The 18991-nt window shown below is 41.5% G+C and overlaps 1 protein-coding gene across 5 annotated transcripts in view; it reads right to left on the reverse strand.

The window, feature by feature from the left end:
• Positions 1 to 9027: 9027 nt before the first annotated feature.
• CIRH1A (cirrhosis, autosomal recessive 1A (cirhin)) overlaps positions 9028 to 18991 on the reverse strand; it is a 44024-nt gene continuing 34060 nt past the window's right edge. For all 5 annotated transcript variants that reach the window (XM_012660517.1, XM_012660513.1, XM_012660514.1 and 2 more), the window contains 6 exons: positions 18579 to 18735; positions 16003 to 16109; positions 14201 to 14296; positions 11897 to 12082; positions 10328 to 10438; positions 9028 to 9228 (listed from right to left, as the gene is read on the reverse strand). In XM_012660517.1, coding sequence (XP_012515971.1) covers positions 9112 to 9228; positions 10328 to 10438; positions 11897 to 12082; positions 14201 to 14296; positions 16003 to 16109; positions 18579 to 18735 — 774 coding nt within the window. In that variant the 3' untranslated portion in view covers positions 9028 to 9111. The remainder of the gene's footprint in view (positions 9229 to 10327; positions 10439 to 11896; positions 12083 to 14200; positions 14297 to 16002; positions 16110 to 18578; positions 18736 to 18991) is intronic.

An 18991-nucleotide genomic window follows, 5' to 3' on the forward strand; every position in this document is an offset into this window, starting at 1 on the left:
TCTATTGTCCTTTGCTCAAGCTGTTACCTTACTGTTTCTCAGAATTGGCAGGAATCGCTGCCTCTATAAAATGAAGGGATTGTATTAGCTCTCTTGGTTCTATAATTTCATCCTACAATTCTGTAACTCAAGCTCTGATTCTGTGCTCTCTCAAAACGCAATGGTCTTTTTTTTTTCTTCTCTCTCATAGTAAATGTATAGTATAGCATGATAATTAAGAGCATGAGGTTGAAATCCAAGGTTGGTCACTTTCCAGCTATATGACAATGTTCAAGTCAGGCCATGGGCTTTCATTTCTTCTTCAGAAAAAAATCAGATACTTTCTACTTCTAAGGGTGGTGGTGAGGGTTGCGTGGGATGAGGTATGCAAAGCATTTAGCAGCAACCGTACCTGTCACATGGCAAGAGTTCCATATAAAATACTCATTCCTGTTATTACCTGTTGAGCTTCAGCGGCAGCAACAATAAAACCTTTGGTAGAAACTCTCTAGCTGAGAATCTATACTTTATCTAGGAATGAGTCTGCTATAATACCACTTGTTTCCAGGCTTAAAGGGCAAATGGCCAAATTAATTTCGGTGACAAGCAGATCTTGTACAAAGCTGCACTTCAGCTGAAAGGGAGTATATATTGCCAAGAGTCCATCAAAGGAAAAAATTTTAGTGGGTCTGGGGTTGGTTCCAAGGTTTGAGTGTTGTGTAATTTCATAAGGAAGGAGGGCCTCAGGCAAAATTGCAGCCCTTAGCAAGCCTGAAGGTCACTGCCACAAAGGCAGCCTGATGCCAAGGAAACAAAAGCGGGAGCCACTCAATTACTACTTAAAAGAGGCCAAAGGGAGAAATAAGCTTGTAAGATAACCAATCTGACATCCAGCTTTGAAAATGTATCCATGCATAACTCTTCCCCAGTTAGAAGACAGTGAGATCAGTTATCCCTTTCAATGGATAGTACGACTTTGCCTTCCAGGAGAAATAACCTGCATTTTCTCCCCAGCACAAACATGCAGTTTAAGAGGGAAAGGTGCACGTGTCCTTTAGCTGATGCAAGCATATTTTTAAATTCAGCCCGCTAAGATAAATCACTATCTATCTGAAACCCGCAAAAATGGATTAACTATCTCATGCCGTATGACTGTGAAAACCCACATCTGCTAACCACATTCCTAATAGGAAGCAGCTGGTGACAGTTTTGTAGCGCTGTGACTTTTTGAGGAAAATATTAGCAAGAACATACTAAGCAGAAGTTTAGTTTCATTGAATCCACTTAGCTACGGAAAATCACCAGTGTTTTTTATTGACGATCATGGAAATTACATAATTTGCCATGAAATTCAAATAAGGTCTGACAATAAAAGTCCACTTTCGCCCATCACCAGTTCTAACAGAGTTTCCAGTGCCTTACAACTTTGCCGTCTTCAACTCTCACTCTTTGTACACCATTGAACACTAAATCGTGTTTCTTAACACCTGTGCTATTTCTAGACGTTAGTCCTACAGCTTTAACTCCCTTCTGAGTTAGTTAACACAACAGGTAATTGGAAGATCAAGGACCCCTTTGGGAATCAGCGGCATGACGTGGACATGTCTCAGACAGACACACACTTGTGTGCAGTTCAGCATTGAACCCTGGGGGCTCACAAAGTTCCTGAAGCCCTTCCATGGGCTTTGGTATGGGCTCAATTATTGTGTCCCTCCAAATTCGCAGGTTGAAGTCCTAACCCACAGTACTTCAGAATGTGACTGCATTTGGAGACAGGATCTTTACAGAGGTAATTAAGTTAAAATGAGGTCCTTGGGGTGGCCCTAATCCAACATGACGGTTGTCCTTACAAGAGATTAGGACACAGACACATGTAGAGAGGGAAGCCCATGTGAAGACATGGGGAGAAGATGGTTATCCACAAGCCAAGGAGAGAAGCCTCAGACTCCTTGCTCTTGGATTTCTGGCCTCCAGAACTGCAAGAAAATAAATTTCTGTTGTTGAAGCCATCGAGCCTGCAGCACTTTGTTGCGGAAGCCCTAACAAACTAATACAGACCCCAGGCTGAGAACCTACACAACAGCCTGCCTTCCGCCTCCCTAACTTCCAGTCTCGTATGCCCCTTCCTTACACAGATGGGCATTTTTACTGTCATTGCTTTGAATGTGTCAGTGACTCACAGCTATGTTTTCCACTGAATGAAAATTCTTAACCACAGACTGTAAGGCCCACCCCAACTGGTCTTATTTCTCACTACATGTTGGCTTAAAGACTTTGAATCAAAATCTACTTGTCTTTTCCACACACTTTAACTGCTTCGCTTCCTTCCCTCTGTGGAAACTGCTCTTAATCTTTTCTATGAACCTCACCAGGTTTGTAGTTACTAACAATTAGGGAAACTGTCACCATCCTGATTTTGAGACAGGTATGCTCTCAGCCCTACGGTAGGCCCGCCTGCTCTTTCAGACTCCTTTTCCTCCATTTCCAATATACCCCATGTTTCAACCACACATTATTACCTGGAGCAGACTCTGCTCTATTGCTTCAGGCCTTTGCACTGGGAATGCTCCAGAAATTTCTTTTTTTTTTGAGACGGAGTCTCACTCTGTTGCCCGGGCTAGTGTGCGTGGTGTCAGCCTAGCTCACAGCAACCTCAAACTTCTGGGCTCAAGCGATCCTCTTGCCTCAGCCTCCCGAGTAAGCTGGGACTACAGGCATGCGCCACCATGCCCGGATAATTTTTCTATATATTTTTAGTTGTCCAGCTAATTTCTTTCCATTTTTAGTAGAGACGGGGTCTCGCTCTTGCTCAGGCTGGCAGGAATTCCTTTTTTCTCCTCTCTTCTCCCTGGCTAATTTCCACCCAACTCCAAACGTTATTAGCTCAAGGACCACCTTCTGTCTCCAACCTCATCTAACCCTACTGGTTAGATGTCCCTGCTGCTCTGTGCTCATCTCTAATATTAGCATCAGTTAGGTTTGACCAATGGGAAGCAATAAAATAAAAAAATAATAATGTAGCATCATTGATATATTTGTTTCTTTCCCCAACGAGGCTGTGAGGTTCTTGAGGGCTGAGAGCATATCTTTCATCTGTTGTTGGTGCATAGCATATAGTAGGCAATCAATAAATGTATGTTAAGTATTAAATTCTATAACTTCCTAAAGACAAAAGACTGGCACAAAGCTAAGACCGAATATCTAGATCTGTGCCGTTCAATATGAAAGCCATTAGCACATGTGACTATTTAAAATTAAGTCAAAAATTCTGTTTCTTAGTTACACTAGCAACATTTCAAATGCTCAGTGGTCACATGTAGCTAGTAACTATCCTATTGTATAGCACAGATACAGAACATTTCCACCATCACAAAAAGTTTATTGGACAGTGCTGATCTATACTATAAAATATCTTGAAATATGAAAAAGTAAAAACTCTAGGAAAAAAAGGAGAAAAAGTTATGATATGCCATTTATACAATCAGGCAAACAGCCAAACACAAAAAAGAGTGAGCCACCCCATTTCTAACCAGGGAAATGCAAAATTAAATGAGATGCTATTTTTTACCCTTTAGATGGGCTAAAATTAAAGTCTATAATACACTAGTGAGTTGTAAGGAAATGAGTGCTTTCAAACATTGCTGATTGGAAAATACCCACTTTGAAGGGCAATTAGAAGTGAAAGAAAATGGGCACAGTATGAGCTAGCACTGCCACGCCCACAATTAGCCTGAGAAATACCCAACGTGAGCACTAGGAGACAATGTCCTAGGTTGTTCATGACAATACTATATATTGGGCCAGGCATGGTGCCTCATGCCTGTAATCCTAGCACTCTGGGAGGCCAAGGCCAGAGGATCACTTGAGCTCAGGAGTTCGACACCAGCCTGAGCAAGAGCAAGATCCCCTCTCTACTAAAAATAGAAAAATTAGCCAAGCGCAGTGGTGTGCGCCTGTAGTCCCAGCTACTTGGGAGGCTGAGGCAGGAGGATCGCTTGAGCCCAGGAGTTTGAGGTTGCTGTGAGCTATGATGATGCCACTGTACTCTAGCTGGAGTGACAGAGACTGACTCTGTCTCAAAAATAAATAAATAAAACATATATATATGATTAACACAAAAGACTGCCCACATAACTCATTATTTTTATTTTTTTAGAAATGGGGTCTCGATATGTTACCCAGGTTGGACTATAACTCCTGGGCCCAAGTGATCGTCCCACCTGAGTAGCTGGAACTACAGGTATACACCAACATGCCCATCTCCCATATAAGTCAATATTATAGCTAGATCAAGTGCTCAGCCAGAGCAAGAAATGCTTAAGTATTTCATAGGCTGCTTCCCTGCAGCCCCACAAAATCCTTTGTGTACCATGCCATGATGATTCATTTTTATGATCAGGTCCTTAAAACTAAGAGAAAGTGAGGGAAGAACCCTAAGAATGCTGCCTTGGCCTCTAACAAATCACTGTGTGACCATGGAAGAAGTCACCCCTTTTCCACATGGTCTCCATTTCTACCAGTACGAAAATGAGTGCAAGTCACGTTTTCTTTTATAAACCTCTGCTTCTTCCCACCCCAACAACTAGAACAGCTTCACTTTTATCTATAGCACATATTGTGGTTCAGAATTAAGTTCCATCTGAAGTAAGTTTTTGATGCTCAAAAGCTTAAAAAATCCTAAAACTAGATGGCTTCTTTCTTCCAATATTCTAAGATTTTAGTTCTTTTCAGTCTAATTAGCTATACTATCCACAGTAAAGGTGAATTATCCATTCCAAGATCAGATTACTATTACTATTAGGTTATTAAGTATGAAATGTCCAATTTCCTTAAGTACTAAGTTTGACAATTTATATGACATTTCACTTTGACATTTCTTGTTTTATTTTTATTGTGAAGGTACATCCTCATTCTTTCAAATGCACAGTTTGGCTTGTGATTATCTTCCAAATTTTTTTTGAGAGCAATATTTGTGAAACCATGGATAAGTCAAAACTTGATGTTATTTTCGAATATGATTTCTGTCGTGGAACCAATGCAGCACAGACAGCTCAAAATATCAACAAAGTGTTTGGAAAGGATGTGGCTAATGAATGCACAGTACATTGATGGTTTGAGAAGTTCTGTTCTGGTGATTTTAATCTTGAAAATAAGCCAAGTGGGCCACCAGAGACCAAGGTGGATAATGATGAGCTGAAAGCTGTCGTGGTAGCAAATCGGTCTCAATTTGTGAATTAGCAGCAAGGTTTGACGTTACTATTCCAATATTGGACCATTTGAAACAAATGGACAAAGCAAAGAAGCTGGATAGATGGGTACCACATGAATAAAACAAGCATCAGAGGAGAAATAGTTTCGAAGCTTGCCTTTCTTTGCTGTCACAACATAGAGGCGAACCGTTTCTCCACCATATTGTTATGTATGATGAAAAATGGATTCTTTTCGACAATCTTAAGTGTTTGGCACAATGATTAGATAAAGATGAGGTGCCAAAACACAGACCAAAACCAAATATTCATCAAAAAAACCTAACGGTGTCTGTTTGATGGTCTAGCACTGGTATTATCCACTATAGCTTCAAGAAACCTGGTCAGTCGATTACAGTGGCTGTCTGCTACAACTAATTGGATGAAATGACGAGGATGTTGTGATTAAGTAGCTGAAGTTGGTCAATAGAAACGGGCCAATCCTCTTGTAAGACAACGCTTGACCACATGTCGCACAAACGCTGCTCAAACTATAGAAGCTGGTTTTGGAAACTCTCTGTCATCCACCATATTCACCAGACCTTGCACCAACTGTCTACCACTTCTTCCAGGCTTTGGATCACTTCTTACAAGGAAAAATATTCAATTTTCAACAAGCTGCCGTTAAGATGGTAAAACTGTGTCAGTAGTTTAGGCACATACTTTAACTGTACTGCTTCTTGTTTGAGATATAATAAACTTTTGATTAGAAATCATATATTTCATATTTAATGACCTAATAGCTAATATATTAGAAAAGTCATTTTTTTTTAAGAGATGGGGGTCTTGCTATGTTGCCCAGGCTGGAAATGAACTGCTGGGCTCAAGTAATCTTTCCTCCCTAGCCTCCCAGACTACTGGAATTACAGGTGTGAGCCCCCATGCTCAACCATAAGAATTTTTAAAGCAGTTAAGTCAGGTAGGCAAAAAAGACCTTCCCTAGGCTGGTTTCAAATAAAAAATTTTCCATAGAACCCAAGAACGAGCAGTTGGCAAAATGCCCAAAACAGAAACATAATGCCAAAAGCGAAACTATCTTAAACATCCAGTTTAGGCTGAGCATGGTGGCTCAAGCCTCTAATCCCAGCACTTTGGGAGGTCATGAGTTCAAGAGCAGCCTGGGCAACATAGCAGGACTCTGTCTCTACAAAACAGAGGAAAAATCAGCCAGGCGTGGTGGCAAGAACCTATAGTCCCAGCTATTAGGGAGGCTGAGGCGAATGGACTGCTTGAGCCCTAAAGTTTGAGGCCGCAGTGAGCTATGAATTCCGCCACTGCACTTCAGCCTGGGTGACAAAGCAAGACCCTGTCTCAAAAAAAGAAAAATAATGTCCAGCTTACAAAAATCTCCAAAATAAATACACCCTGAAACACAGGTACTTAAGTGTTATTTGCTATTTGTTTGCCTTCCCTTCTACCAATTCTCTAAGTTGCCCTCATCAGTTTCTGTTTCATTTGTATTCAAAGTTTTCTACTTAGGAAAATTTCAAGGCCCAAGCACTTACTTCCCACACCATTTAAGGAAGTTCAAATCACTGGCTGGAAATATGGCAAAGGAATGCTTTCTACTTTCAGAAGTTTTACTTCTTTATTCAGACATGCCCTCTCTGTCAGAATTACACCCTTCCCAACCCAGAAGGTTTTCGACTATGTTTAAAGATAAGTAAGTCACGTTGTGAACTAGATTCCAATTAATAAGGATTCTCTGAATTTATAGCTCTACAACCAGTGCAAAGCAAGTGAGTTAGTATTTAAGGCATCCTGGCCTCCATCTGTTCACAAAACATTCAAGGCAGACTAGTGACTTGAACTTCGGTTTCAACCACACAAAAGACCTAAAACACTTCTTAGGAAGGGCAGGATCTTCCAGCTCATTGAAAAAAAAAGGTCATTCATAGCCCAGTTGAATACGGACTGCAAAAATATGCCTGACTTACAGACGGAAACTTATCTAAGAAGAGGAAAGTTATTTTACATAGATGACCTAAAAAGTTGTAGCTATTTGTTTAAATTACTCCTATAACTGTAAAACCTAAACAGGTGGGGCAGAGGAGAGGCAGCATTCATTAGAAACCTTGTTGTATCTGTTCCCTCTGATCAAACCTGAAATAGTCTGTCCTTACGTTATAAATTAAGGCGCTGTGTTTCTCTTATAATCTCTCTTGTTAATTCTTCTCCCATATATCTACCTTAAACTCTCATTTAGTTCCCCTTTCCAGATTGAAGGGTGGGGTTCATCCCAGCAAAAATGTTTTTCACCAGTACTTCATACACTATGTCATCAGAATCCACATAATTCTCTGTCCATACCTAAGCCTGCCATGCAAAAAACAAACAAAACCACACATACTGGGTTTCCACAGGCATGCAACAGAATACATCCACTGAGATGGGAAAGAAATCTAAAAATCTATCTGCTTAGTTCAGGTTAACTATAGTTCTTCATTTTCTTCTTTTTTTTTTTTTTGAGACAGAGTCTCACTCTTTTGCCCGGGCTAGAGACAGTGCCGTTGCATCATCCTAGCTCACAGCAACCTCAAACTCCTGGGCTCAAGCGATCCTCCTGCCTCAGCCTCCCGAGTAGCTGGGACTACAGGCACGCGCCACCATGCCCGGCTAATTTTTTCTATATATTTTTAGTTGTCCGATTAATTTCTTTCTATTTTTAGTAGAGTCAGGGTCTCGCTCTTGCTCAGGCTGGTTTCGAACTCCTGAGCTCAATCTGCCCGCCTTGGCCTCCCAGAGTGCTAGGATTACAGGCGTGAGCCACCGCGCCCGGCCCTAGTTCTTCACTGTCTAATTTAAAGATCACATTAAAACTGGTCAGTTAATAACACTCATGGGAATAACAATGTTAAAGCAGGTAGAAGAAAACAGGAAAGGTGATATATGATCAGCTCACAGTCTTTTCCTCCACTCCTACTCCCTAACAAAATCCTGCCCAATGCCCCCTTACATTTTTAATTTTTTTAGAGAATGGGTCTTGCTATGTTGCCCAGGCTGGAGTATAGTGGCTATTCACAGATGCGACCATAGCATAGCTCACTGCAGCCTCAAACTCCTGGGCTCAAGTGATCCTCCTGCCTCAGCCTCCCAAGAAGCTGGGACTACAGGCATGCGCCACCATGCCCGGCTAATTTTTCTAATTTTGTAGAGATTGGGTCTCACTCTTGTTCAGGCTAGTCTCGAACTCCTGGCCTCAAGCGATCCTCCCACCTCAGCCTCCCAAAGTGCTAGGATTACAGGTGTGGCCCATCCAGAATCCTATAGACAACTGCTGAGTTGATTTTCTGATTTGGATGTCTTGCAAACCACCCATTAAAAAACAATCCAATCCTAAAGGAAAAAAAGAAGAAGACTGCTAATCGAACTGGTAACTCAAGACTTTTTTTCTTTTAAAAAAATTAACACCTGACTGCCAAAGGTTGAAGGCATCTATTTGTTAGATGGAGCACTCCCCTCCCTTATAATGCTGCAGCTGAATTCTTTCTTGAACTCTGAGTCTGACCATGACTATTAGTGGTCGTGTAGTCTTGGGCATGTAATCATAGTCCCCTGGCCTCCAGGGAGATGCTGGGCAGGTTCAAGCCTTAGTTGCGTGTTAGGGAATAGAGGGCAAAGATCTTTTTTTTCTGAAATCGTTGTCTAGAGAACAAACAGGTCCCTATAAAAGTTGGATGAGTTTGTAGCTACGTAGAACATTATCCCAGCTGCAAATATCTCGGAGTTTCCATTCACTTTCATTCAATGAAGGGAAATTACTGTCCGTTATTTTGGAAGATAACATTTATAATGACTAGTTCTCAAGAATAACTGTTTTATTATCATGATTTGTGAAAAGTAACAAGGTAGACAGTTCAAGGAAGGACACAGACAGTGCCCTGTTTTAGGTTCCAAATTTCTTCTTTTTGATGGGTGGTGGGAGCTGAGCGATGATGTCATCCAGGGGTCGTTCTACTGCTACCAGTGTTCTTTCATCCAAAAGATCCAAGAAAAGCAGAGGCTACAGAGAGATGATAATGATTACACCAGGAGTTAGGCTCCAGGGCTAGTCCTAAATAGACTAACTAGAGCTAAAAGGTTAGCCTAGTTTATAAGAAGCTGAACTACTCACCAAAAAAGAAAAAAAAAAAAATTTAGCCTAGTTCAAGGCTGAAGTGATCTAAATCTCTGGCAATCTTTCCTGCCCTAGAACTCAAAATAGCCAGAAAGGTTCTGGAGCATGCATGCATACAAGCACCAATTCATTCATTTAGAGATAGGGTCTTGGTATATTGCCCAGGGTACAACGGCCATTCACAGGCCTTAGGCTTGATCAATGCATACTACATTCTCAAACTCCTGGGCTCAAGTAATCATCTTGCCTCAGCCTCCTGAGTAGCTGGGACTACAGGTGTGCCTGGCTCAAGGCTGGGAGCTTTTAACTGAGCTCATTCATAAAAGTTTTCAGCAAGATTTTTCATATGTTTCTTTGGACAGAAAATCTATCATTCTATTATCTTAGGAACTGATGTTAATCGAGGGCTTTAAAACCTAAATTCTTGACAACTGGCAGGTTACAAATTTATCAAGAAGCTAATCATATTTGAATAATTTATAGATTCTTCTTAAGAAAATTCCTGTAGACCCCTGAGAAAATGTTCCAGGACCCAAAAGGAACTTCAATCTGAGAAGCATGACTATGAAGGTTTCTGAGTTGGCCCAAATAGCTAAAATATCATAAGCTCAATGGATACTTGTTTTATATACAATGAAAAGCCTAGCCCAGAAAGGAGAAGGTCATAATAAATTTAATGACTTCTGTTTGCCGGAAATTTATCGTATGGAACATTCTCCAACTAGAAGTCAAATTTAAGAGCCGGTTTTCACACTAACAAAGGCCCCACCTGAACATCATCATTTCTCATTTAGTTACGTATGATGCAAGAACAATGAAATATACACAAGGGACAGACAGCCTCAGAAAGGTCACCTGTCTCCCCCAAACCAGGTTCTCCGTATGTAAAATGAAGGTGCTCTTGTCTTCCTATTATGGAGCTCATTACATTTTCATAATATCACAAAGGAACCAACTGTCCAGAATACAACACAACATGTTTTACCTTATATATCTTAGAAATTTTAAATGCATGGGCCGTGCGCCTCCGGACGACATCTGATTCATTCATGGGAGGAAGTGGATTGTAGAGTAAGGTTTTGTCACTTGGAAGGGGCTAAAAAGACAAAGACATACTGTTTAAATCATTACTTTCATTGGCCTTCTATAGACCAAAGGGCTGTGGTGGTTTTTCAGGCCAACACTGTCTTCCAACCATTGTATTACATATTCACTACCTTCCAGACCTTCCTTACTTCGCGAAGAGAGCTACAGCCACTCTTTCAGCCACGCTGCAGAGGGCAGGAGTATGAGGCAGGAAGAGAGCTTGGTGCTTCGTGCTGGCAAGATCAAAGGGCCCAGCTGGGGCTTCTGGACAGTCTCATCAGTCACACTTTGTCAGAAAGGAAAAAATGGCATGTGCAGGAGCTCAGCCCACGCAGGCTCTGTGCTTTCTAGACTCTCCCCCCAGCAGCTCGCACACTGGCTAAGTGACTCAAGTTCTCCCCAGGCAAAACCTCAACACAAACCACCCCCGCTGATGTCACTGACACCTTGAGAGATGGCCTCTGGCTAAACAAATGATATTTCATCTCTGACTTCCTTGGGAAATAGCTCTGCCCAGTATAAAGACGTGATGGACTTAAAACCAACGCTTGGGAAAACGATCTGGGCTGAGTTACAAAGAGGCAAGCGAGTGGGAGGGGCCCTTCCTGTATCACTCGTCACGCAGAAGGCACTTGTCAGCCAGCTCTGCTTCCCACACCCAGAGGACGTAGGGCCCATGAGATGATTCCAATGACACATCCCCATGCACACCTCTTTGGAGCCATCTGCCGCTTTCCCCATGTTCCTTCCACCCCCACCTTCACAGATACACAATACGGTGTGTTGGTTGTAATCTAGGCCCAAAGTGCACTCCAGGCATGGCCACAATGCTCTTAGGAAAGAAAGTGCCTGACCAGGAAAGATATAAATTCTTGGTGAATCAGAACAGTGGCTGGCAAAGAGGCTGGGATCTAAAGCCGAAGAAAACGCTCACATCCCAATCTAAATCCCAGCCATGAAGAATAGAATTTTCCTAGCTGCACTTTTGTCAAGACATTAAGACCAACTCCTTAAGCCGACAAATAGTGTTTCAGTATATTCAGCCAAGAAGTACGATGGTCAAAACATCAGCGTGTACCTCCTTTAACGAAGCCATGTTATTGAGACATTCCAGAATTCCAAGATGAAAGCAGCTCAGCCAAATCAACAGTGTTCTCTAACAAGGGTCACCTTCTAAAAACTGAACGAATCACTTTCCTGCTTAAGCTTATGTACTTATTAGCAAAGTAGAGAAATAGTCAAATCAACAAAAAAAACAGTACACAAAGGCCAGCCTCTTCCCTGACATCCTCTTGAGCTTGGGAACGCAAATGAGGAAATCTGTAAAACAAATGCTCCTCTACTCCAAAGAGCACACTAGGAACCTTTACTCTGATTCTCCTTCCTCAATCTCATTGTACGTGTTGCTTTTAGAACTTAAAGATTCCAAAGTGAAAAAGATTCAGTGAGATAGTAGGGAAGAACTCACCAAGGACTTGTCAATGATGCAGAACATGTAGGCGTCGTGGAGGAGGATGTGCATTGGTCTCTTGGGATGAAAACTGATGTGTGTGATGGGCGTGTCCCTTTGCAGCCAAAGGTAGTGGAACCCCTGCTTCTGGACAGCCCGGCTCCACTCTGTATACTGCTTGTCTGGGATGCTATACTCAAATACCTGGGAAAGGATATGATGCAGTCAAAGTGCAGGCTGGCACCCAGAAAAAGGAGTATTCCTCAACAAACCCTGACTGTATCTTATTCAGACTTATGCTTTCCCACCATTTTTTTTTAAATCAAACAGTTTTAAATGGAAATTATAGAGCAAGAGAAAAGTCACCCTGCAATCTTGACATCTCTCTTCCCTAAGTTTTTTTCTGTTGTTGTTACTGTTTTTTTTTTTAGAGACAGGGTCTCATTATGTCACCCTGGCTAGAGTGCAATGGCACAACCAGAGTTCACTGCAGCTTCAAACTCCTGGGCTCAGGTAATCCTCTTGTCTCAGCTTCCCGAGTAATGGGGACTACAGGTACATGCCACCACACTTGGCAGATTTTTCTTATTTTTGTAGAGACAGGGTCTTGCTATGTTGCTCAGGCTGGTCTTGAACTCTTGGGCTCAAGTGGTCTTCCCACCTCTGCCTCCCAAAGTGCTGGGATTAGAGGTGTGAGCCACCGTGCCTGGCCTGTTTACATCTTTACAGAAATATTTTATACACACAATACATACTGTTCTGTATCTTGCATTTTTTCATTTAGTGTTATATCATAGAGACTGACCTTTATCAATAAATACAAATAGCTCAATCACACACCTTTTCAAGAACATGTAATAATCCATTCCTTTTATGGATGTATCATACTGCTTAATGCACATTAGACTGTTTCCAATCTTTGGCTACTACAAACAAGGCTGCAGTGAATCATCTCTGTATAAATGTCTTTCTGTACAACTGAAAGCATATATGGAGGAAGAACTCTTAGAATTGAAACTTCTAAATCAAAGACCATGTGGATTTCAAATTTTTAAATGTATTGCGAAAAAGTCCTCCAAAAGGCTTATACTAATTTACACAATGTGGGAGAGTGCTGCTTCCTTATACCCCCACGACTCTGTGTATTACCAACTCTTTCATTTTTGCTAATCTAACAGGCACAAAAATTCCCAACAGTTTTAATGAAAGAAGCACTTGAGGGACCAACTGACAGCAAAAGATGTCAGCTGTACATTATCATTGGGTGTGATAAGGGCAAGGACATGACTTCACTAATCATTTCAGTCTTTGGTCAAGAACTCCAATCCATAAAACCGAAATGGGAGATTTCCTTTTTTGGATAGAATGTGTATGTGTGTGCATGTGAGTATAAAAACTGCTCATAAAAGTAGTAAGCATCATTTGTCTAGCAGTCAACTTAGAAGTGCTTCCTAGATCACATTTAATCTTTTCAGTGGCTCAATGAGGTAGATGTTATCATCCTCACTTTACAGATAAAGATATATCACTATCGATAACTTCATAATGTGTCCTGACACTCAGGTATTTTAAAGATCTTCTCCTTATAACTTGGTGTGGAAAAAAGCTGACAAGGCTCTAATTTTTGGCTGAGACTAGGTACCTGATTTCACTAGGGCCTGATTTCCTCAACTGCAAAAGTGAAGGTGACCTTTTAGGCACTTTCAACTCTCAAAATCTTATTCTACCCCATATCCGGTTTAACACCTGAGCCCAGGTCTTCTCTCATCTAAAGCACTCACTAAAAGGAGTATTTCAAAATTCTTTTGTTGCTGTTGTTGTATCCTTTCCTGGCCTTGGTATCAGGCTGATACTGGCTTTGTTGGAGAATGAGTTAGGGAGGATGTTATGGAACAGGTTCAGTAGGATAGGTACCAGTTCTTTGTGGGTCTGGTATAATTTGTCTGTGAATTGGTCTGGTACTGGGCTTTTTTGTTGTTGTTGGGAGGTTTTTAATTATGGATTCAATCTTGCTACTTGATATTGGTCTGTTCAGGATTTCTATTTCTTCCTGTTTTAAGCTTGGGAGGTCAAAATTCCTACTCTCTTGTGCTTCTTTACTCTAGAACTTCAGTGCTTCCCCATTCAAACTGTGCCCCATCAAACCAATGGATATTGCTGGCCTATAATGAGCCCAGGCTATGCATAAAGCTTTGCTTTACGCAGGACAAAAATATCTTTATATCCTCCAACACCTTCAAAGAAAAGTTCCTCCAAAGTTGTCCTTTATCTCAGGTTACAATGTGGCAGCAAGAAATTAGAAAACACCAGAACCTCTCTTACCTGCTGGTCCGAATGAGCGATGACAAGGTTGTTGGTATCGGGGGCAATGGCCAGAGCAGTCACTGGGAAGTTGTAGGCAGGCACTGTGCAGTGAAGCTGGGAACAAATAACAGACACAAGAGGAAACTCTGTATGATACCTTCCTTGAAAGACTGAATGGTCTAGGTCAGTTGTTTTTAAATAGCATTCTTGGCCGGGCATGGTGGCTCACGCCTGTAATCCTAGCACTCTGGGAGGCCAAGGCAGGAGGATCCCTTGAGCTCAGGAGTTTGAGAGCAGCCTGAGCAAGAGTGAGACCCCATCTCTACTAAAAATAGAAAAAATTAGCCAGGTGTGGTGATATATGCCTGTAGTCCCACGTACTCAGGAGGCTAAGGCAGGAGGATCACTTGAGCCTAGGAGTTAGAGGTTGCTGTGAGCTAGGCTGATGCCACGGCACTGTAGCCCAGGGAACAGAGCGAGACTATGTCTCAAAAAAAAAGCACTTCTTGGAACTCAAAAGAGTGGTATGGACATTCTCATAAACTTCAAGCATTTCTTCAAACAATAAACTTTAATTTCATTTTTTTTTTAAAAAAATGTAAAAAAATGCGTATTTGTTTACAGTACTGAGAGCATTTGCAGAGAACTCAGAGTAAAGCTTTTCCCTGAGAGCAAATCCATCTCTATGAATTGCTCATAAATATGTCATTGAACAGGGAACCTACAGCTCTATACTGAGTTTAAAAGGAATTAAGGCCTAGGCATGGATATTTATGTACAATTGCAAGACATATGCACATTACACACAAATACTCTGTATTTTATTATTTTATTTTATTTATTTATTTTTTTGAGACACTCTCACCCTGTCACCCCAGGTAGAGTGCAGTGGTGTCATTGCAGCTCACTGCAACCTCAAACTCCTAGGCTCAGGAGATCCTCCTTCCTCAGTCTCCTGAGTAGCTGGGACTACAGGTTTGTGCCACGATGCCTGGCTAATTTTTCTATTTTTAGTAGAGACGGGATCTCACTCTTGCTCAGGCTGGTCTTGAACTCCTGAGCTCAAGCGATCCTCGATCCTCCCACCACCTCAGCCTCCCAGAGTGCTAGGATCACAGGCGTGAGACACCACGCCCAGCGACAAATACTCTTTAAATGCTAGGCCAGGCTCCAAGACAAGAGCTCAGCACATGCTCCTGCCACAATGTAATAAAGATTAAGTTAAACAGTAACAGGCAAATCCATTAAATGTTGTAGTTTGGGATTGTTCTGTAAATTTTTAATGCTTATTGCATTAAATTAATTTTGGGTAGTTCGCATTTGATTTTTATGATGAAGATGAGGACTTGTAAAAGATCATTAGTGACTCAATGTACGAATGACAGTATCATTACTGATTAGTAAAACGTTTTCCCAGTGGTACTTTTTCAAATGTCTAGCTGTTTAATTTAAAAACACCTTAACTTTAGAAGGCGAGACATGAAAGAAACACTTATTATCTACAACTATTTATCTGTGTATTTTCCTACCCAAAATATAAAAATAACCTAGATGTGGATTCATCATCCACAAATGCTTAATTTCAAATTTACAGGCACAAATGGTTTCACTGTTTCCACTGACTGATTTTAATGTTACAGAGTATATACCTTTTGGGTTACAAAAATGTAAACCAGGATTCTGAAACTGGAAAAATTCTTGGTTAAAAAGAAAAAAGTCCAATAAATTTCCAGGTCATACCAATCTGCCCTGAATTGTGTAATTGCAGGGCAACGGCCTCCTGTACAATGATCCAAACGTCTAGGAAAGCCTACACTCACCTTTAGCTGTTTTATATTGTAGACATGGACTCCAGCACTGGTACCTGATGCAGCCAGCCAATTCCCATCCGGACTGACTGCCAAAAGACACATGGCCTCCACTGTCCCTGTGAGGACGGAAGAACAGTTAGGTCTCTCAATTCATTCAGTGTCCACAGCCACCCCTGCCCTGGGGACAATGGCAAAAGCCAGTGAGACCCTCAGAGTTTTAAATCACCGACAGGATAATTTGTTGATACTTTTGCAAGTTAGTTTGAGATGGCAACCTGTCTACCTTTTTCATTTAATTAGCCACCCCTCATGTAAAGAGAATCCAGAGATAAAAGTGAAGGTATCACCTGCCCAGGTCAGAATAACACGGTGCCTCCTATAGTAATGGAGACTCAGAACAGCATCCACCACTAAAATCTATACTCAAAACTAATTGTTTCGAACTCCTTTCCTACCAATTTTTTTTTTTAATTTTATATTTGTAAACTGATTATAACAATTGTACATATTCATGGGGTACAGAGTGATGTTTGAATACATATAATGTACAGTGATTGGATCAGGGTAATTATTAATAGTATATCCATCCTAAATAGTTTTTAATCAAAGTTATGGACAGACAGCAAGTTCAACAGACTTGAAACATGTTTGATTTACTAGGTGCCTGCTGTATGCTTAGCACTAAAGGAATATGGGCACATATGAACCATCTCTGTCATCTAGGGACTTTAAATCAGTCTGGCAACATGAAGACTAGTGTGGGATAAAACTTGGACACTGACGCTATATGCCAAAATACACGCTGCATATAACGCCCCCAAACACTGAAAAGGCAGCTAAAGGATGGGTGGGGATGGGTAGAGAAGGGTGGAGAACAGTGTGAGCTAAGTGAAAAGGACTGGAATATACAAGTTTAGAGGCTGTGAAGAAACCTGCTTGACTTCAAGGGCAAATGAGATGAGAAAGGAAGAAGAAATAAAGTCAAATCCACAATGCAGACCCAAATTTTAACGAGTACTAACTGCGAGATAATCAGTCTTAATATAAAAACTTTTACAGGTACTCATTAAATATTGACAGTTTAATTTATCTGACCCCTAACTTGTGGGTAAATTCTTTTTTTTTTTTTTTTTTTGAGACAGAGTCTCACTGTGTTGCCCTGGCTAGAGTGCCGTGGCGTTAGCCTAGCTCACAGCAACCTCAAACTCCTGGGCTCAAGCGATCCTCCTGCCTCAGCCTCCCAAGTAGCTGGGACTACAGGCATGCGCCACCATGTCCAGCTAATTTTTTCTATATATTTTTAGTTGTCCAATTAATTTCTTTCTATTTTTAGTAGAGACGAGGTCTCGCTCTTGCTCAGGCTGGTTTCGAACTCCTGAGCTCAAACGATTCGCCCGCCTTGGCCTCCCAGAGTGCTAGGATTACAGGTGTGAGCCACCACGCCCAGCCTGGGTTTCTTCTTTATGCTTCTGGAGCAGCTCATGAACAGTGAGAGTTGAAGTTAAAGAGTTGACTTTCCAGGCCGAGAGCAGTGGCTCACGCCTGTAATCCTAGTACTCTGGGAGGCCAAGGTGGGAGGATCACTTGAGGTCAGGAGTTCGAGACCAGCCTGAGCAAGAGTGAGACTCCATCTCTACTAAATATAGAAAAATTAGCCAGGTGTGGTGGCGTGTGCCTATAGTCCCAGCTACTTGGGAGGCTGAGGCAGGAGGATCACTTGAGCCCAGGAGTCTGAGGTTGCTGTGAGCTAGGTCGACACCACGGCACTCTAGCTCTAGCCTGGGCAACAGAGTAAGACTCTGTCTCAAAATAAAAAAAAAAGCATTGACTTTCCAGGCTGACAGAGTCTAAATGACAGGGAAGCAGATAAAATCCAGGGCGAAACAGAAGGCAAGGGCCATGGGAAGTATCCAAAGAACTACCTGCTTAAGCTGGATACTAAGTCTAAGTCCTCATCAACAAGCAAGTCAGCTACACAGAGTCACATTCGTTCATGCATACTCATGTTCTCAAAGAACACCGAGAAAGAGTCATGAACTTTAAATGAACACAGATAATGAAATTAAATGAACACAGGTGCTGAAACTGAATGTATATTACAACACAGGTAGGCCTGTGAAAAAAGAAAATTTTTAAATGTAAATAAGAAATTGTATGTATAAAGACAATTTCACCTTTATATAAACAACCAAAAAAGTAACATGCCCACAAAATACATACAAACATATATTGGAAAATATCAAAATATTAATGGCAGCTATTTCTGGGTGGCAGGATTACAGATCTTTTTAACTTTCTTCTCGTTCTGCTAACAAAACTCTGAGAAGGATGATGAAACTTCTCTGGTCCCAAATAAGGAATCAAAAACCCAGTGAGAAAAGAGTAGGTGTGAGGAACATTTCAGATCTCATCTAGCGTCTTCATCTGCCAGATATGTCCTCCTACTTCAAATTGCAAACATGTGAGTGAATGTATTTGCAGAGTGGGAAGAACATGAGGGAACCCCCGACAGTGAGGTTTAAAAGGGGAAAAGTCACATCTTAGACACAGACAACTCTCCCTGTGGCCAGTTACCAAATTCCCACCTGACAGAGGCTGGAAAGCATGTAGGTGCTTGAAGCTTCCTTCCAACAGCTGCAGGATATGTAGAGACCCTTGATTTGATGCCACAAATAGCTTTGTTGAATCTTCAGAAAACAAGATCTGAAGGGCAGAGCGAAGGAACGCTGGCATTTTGGAAACCTTTGGGTGGAACAATGGTAGAAGCTAGTGAGAGAGGAGTGAAAAATAACCCCAGCCAGGTTCAAACTACATTAATGCTTCCTGTCCCTAAGCAAGCCAAATGCCCCAGGGCACAGAACACAGGCATGCCCACAGTATCCTATAGACCCCCTTTTCATCTCTTCGGTAAATACTAAATTCCCTATCATGGAAATGACTAGGACACATATGAAACCACTAAGCAGAAAAATCTAAACATTACTGCCTCTAGGGCATC

Source organism: Propithecus coquereli, unplaced genomic scaffold (assembly GCF_000956105.1).
Source record: "Propithecus coquereli isolate 6110/MARCELLA unplaced genomic scaffold, Pcoq_1.0 Scaffold67, whole genome shotgun sequence".
In the NCBI taxonomy this organism is placed as follows: Eukaryota; Metazoa; Chordata; class Mammalia; order Primates; family Indriidae; genus Propithecus; species Propithecus coquereli.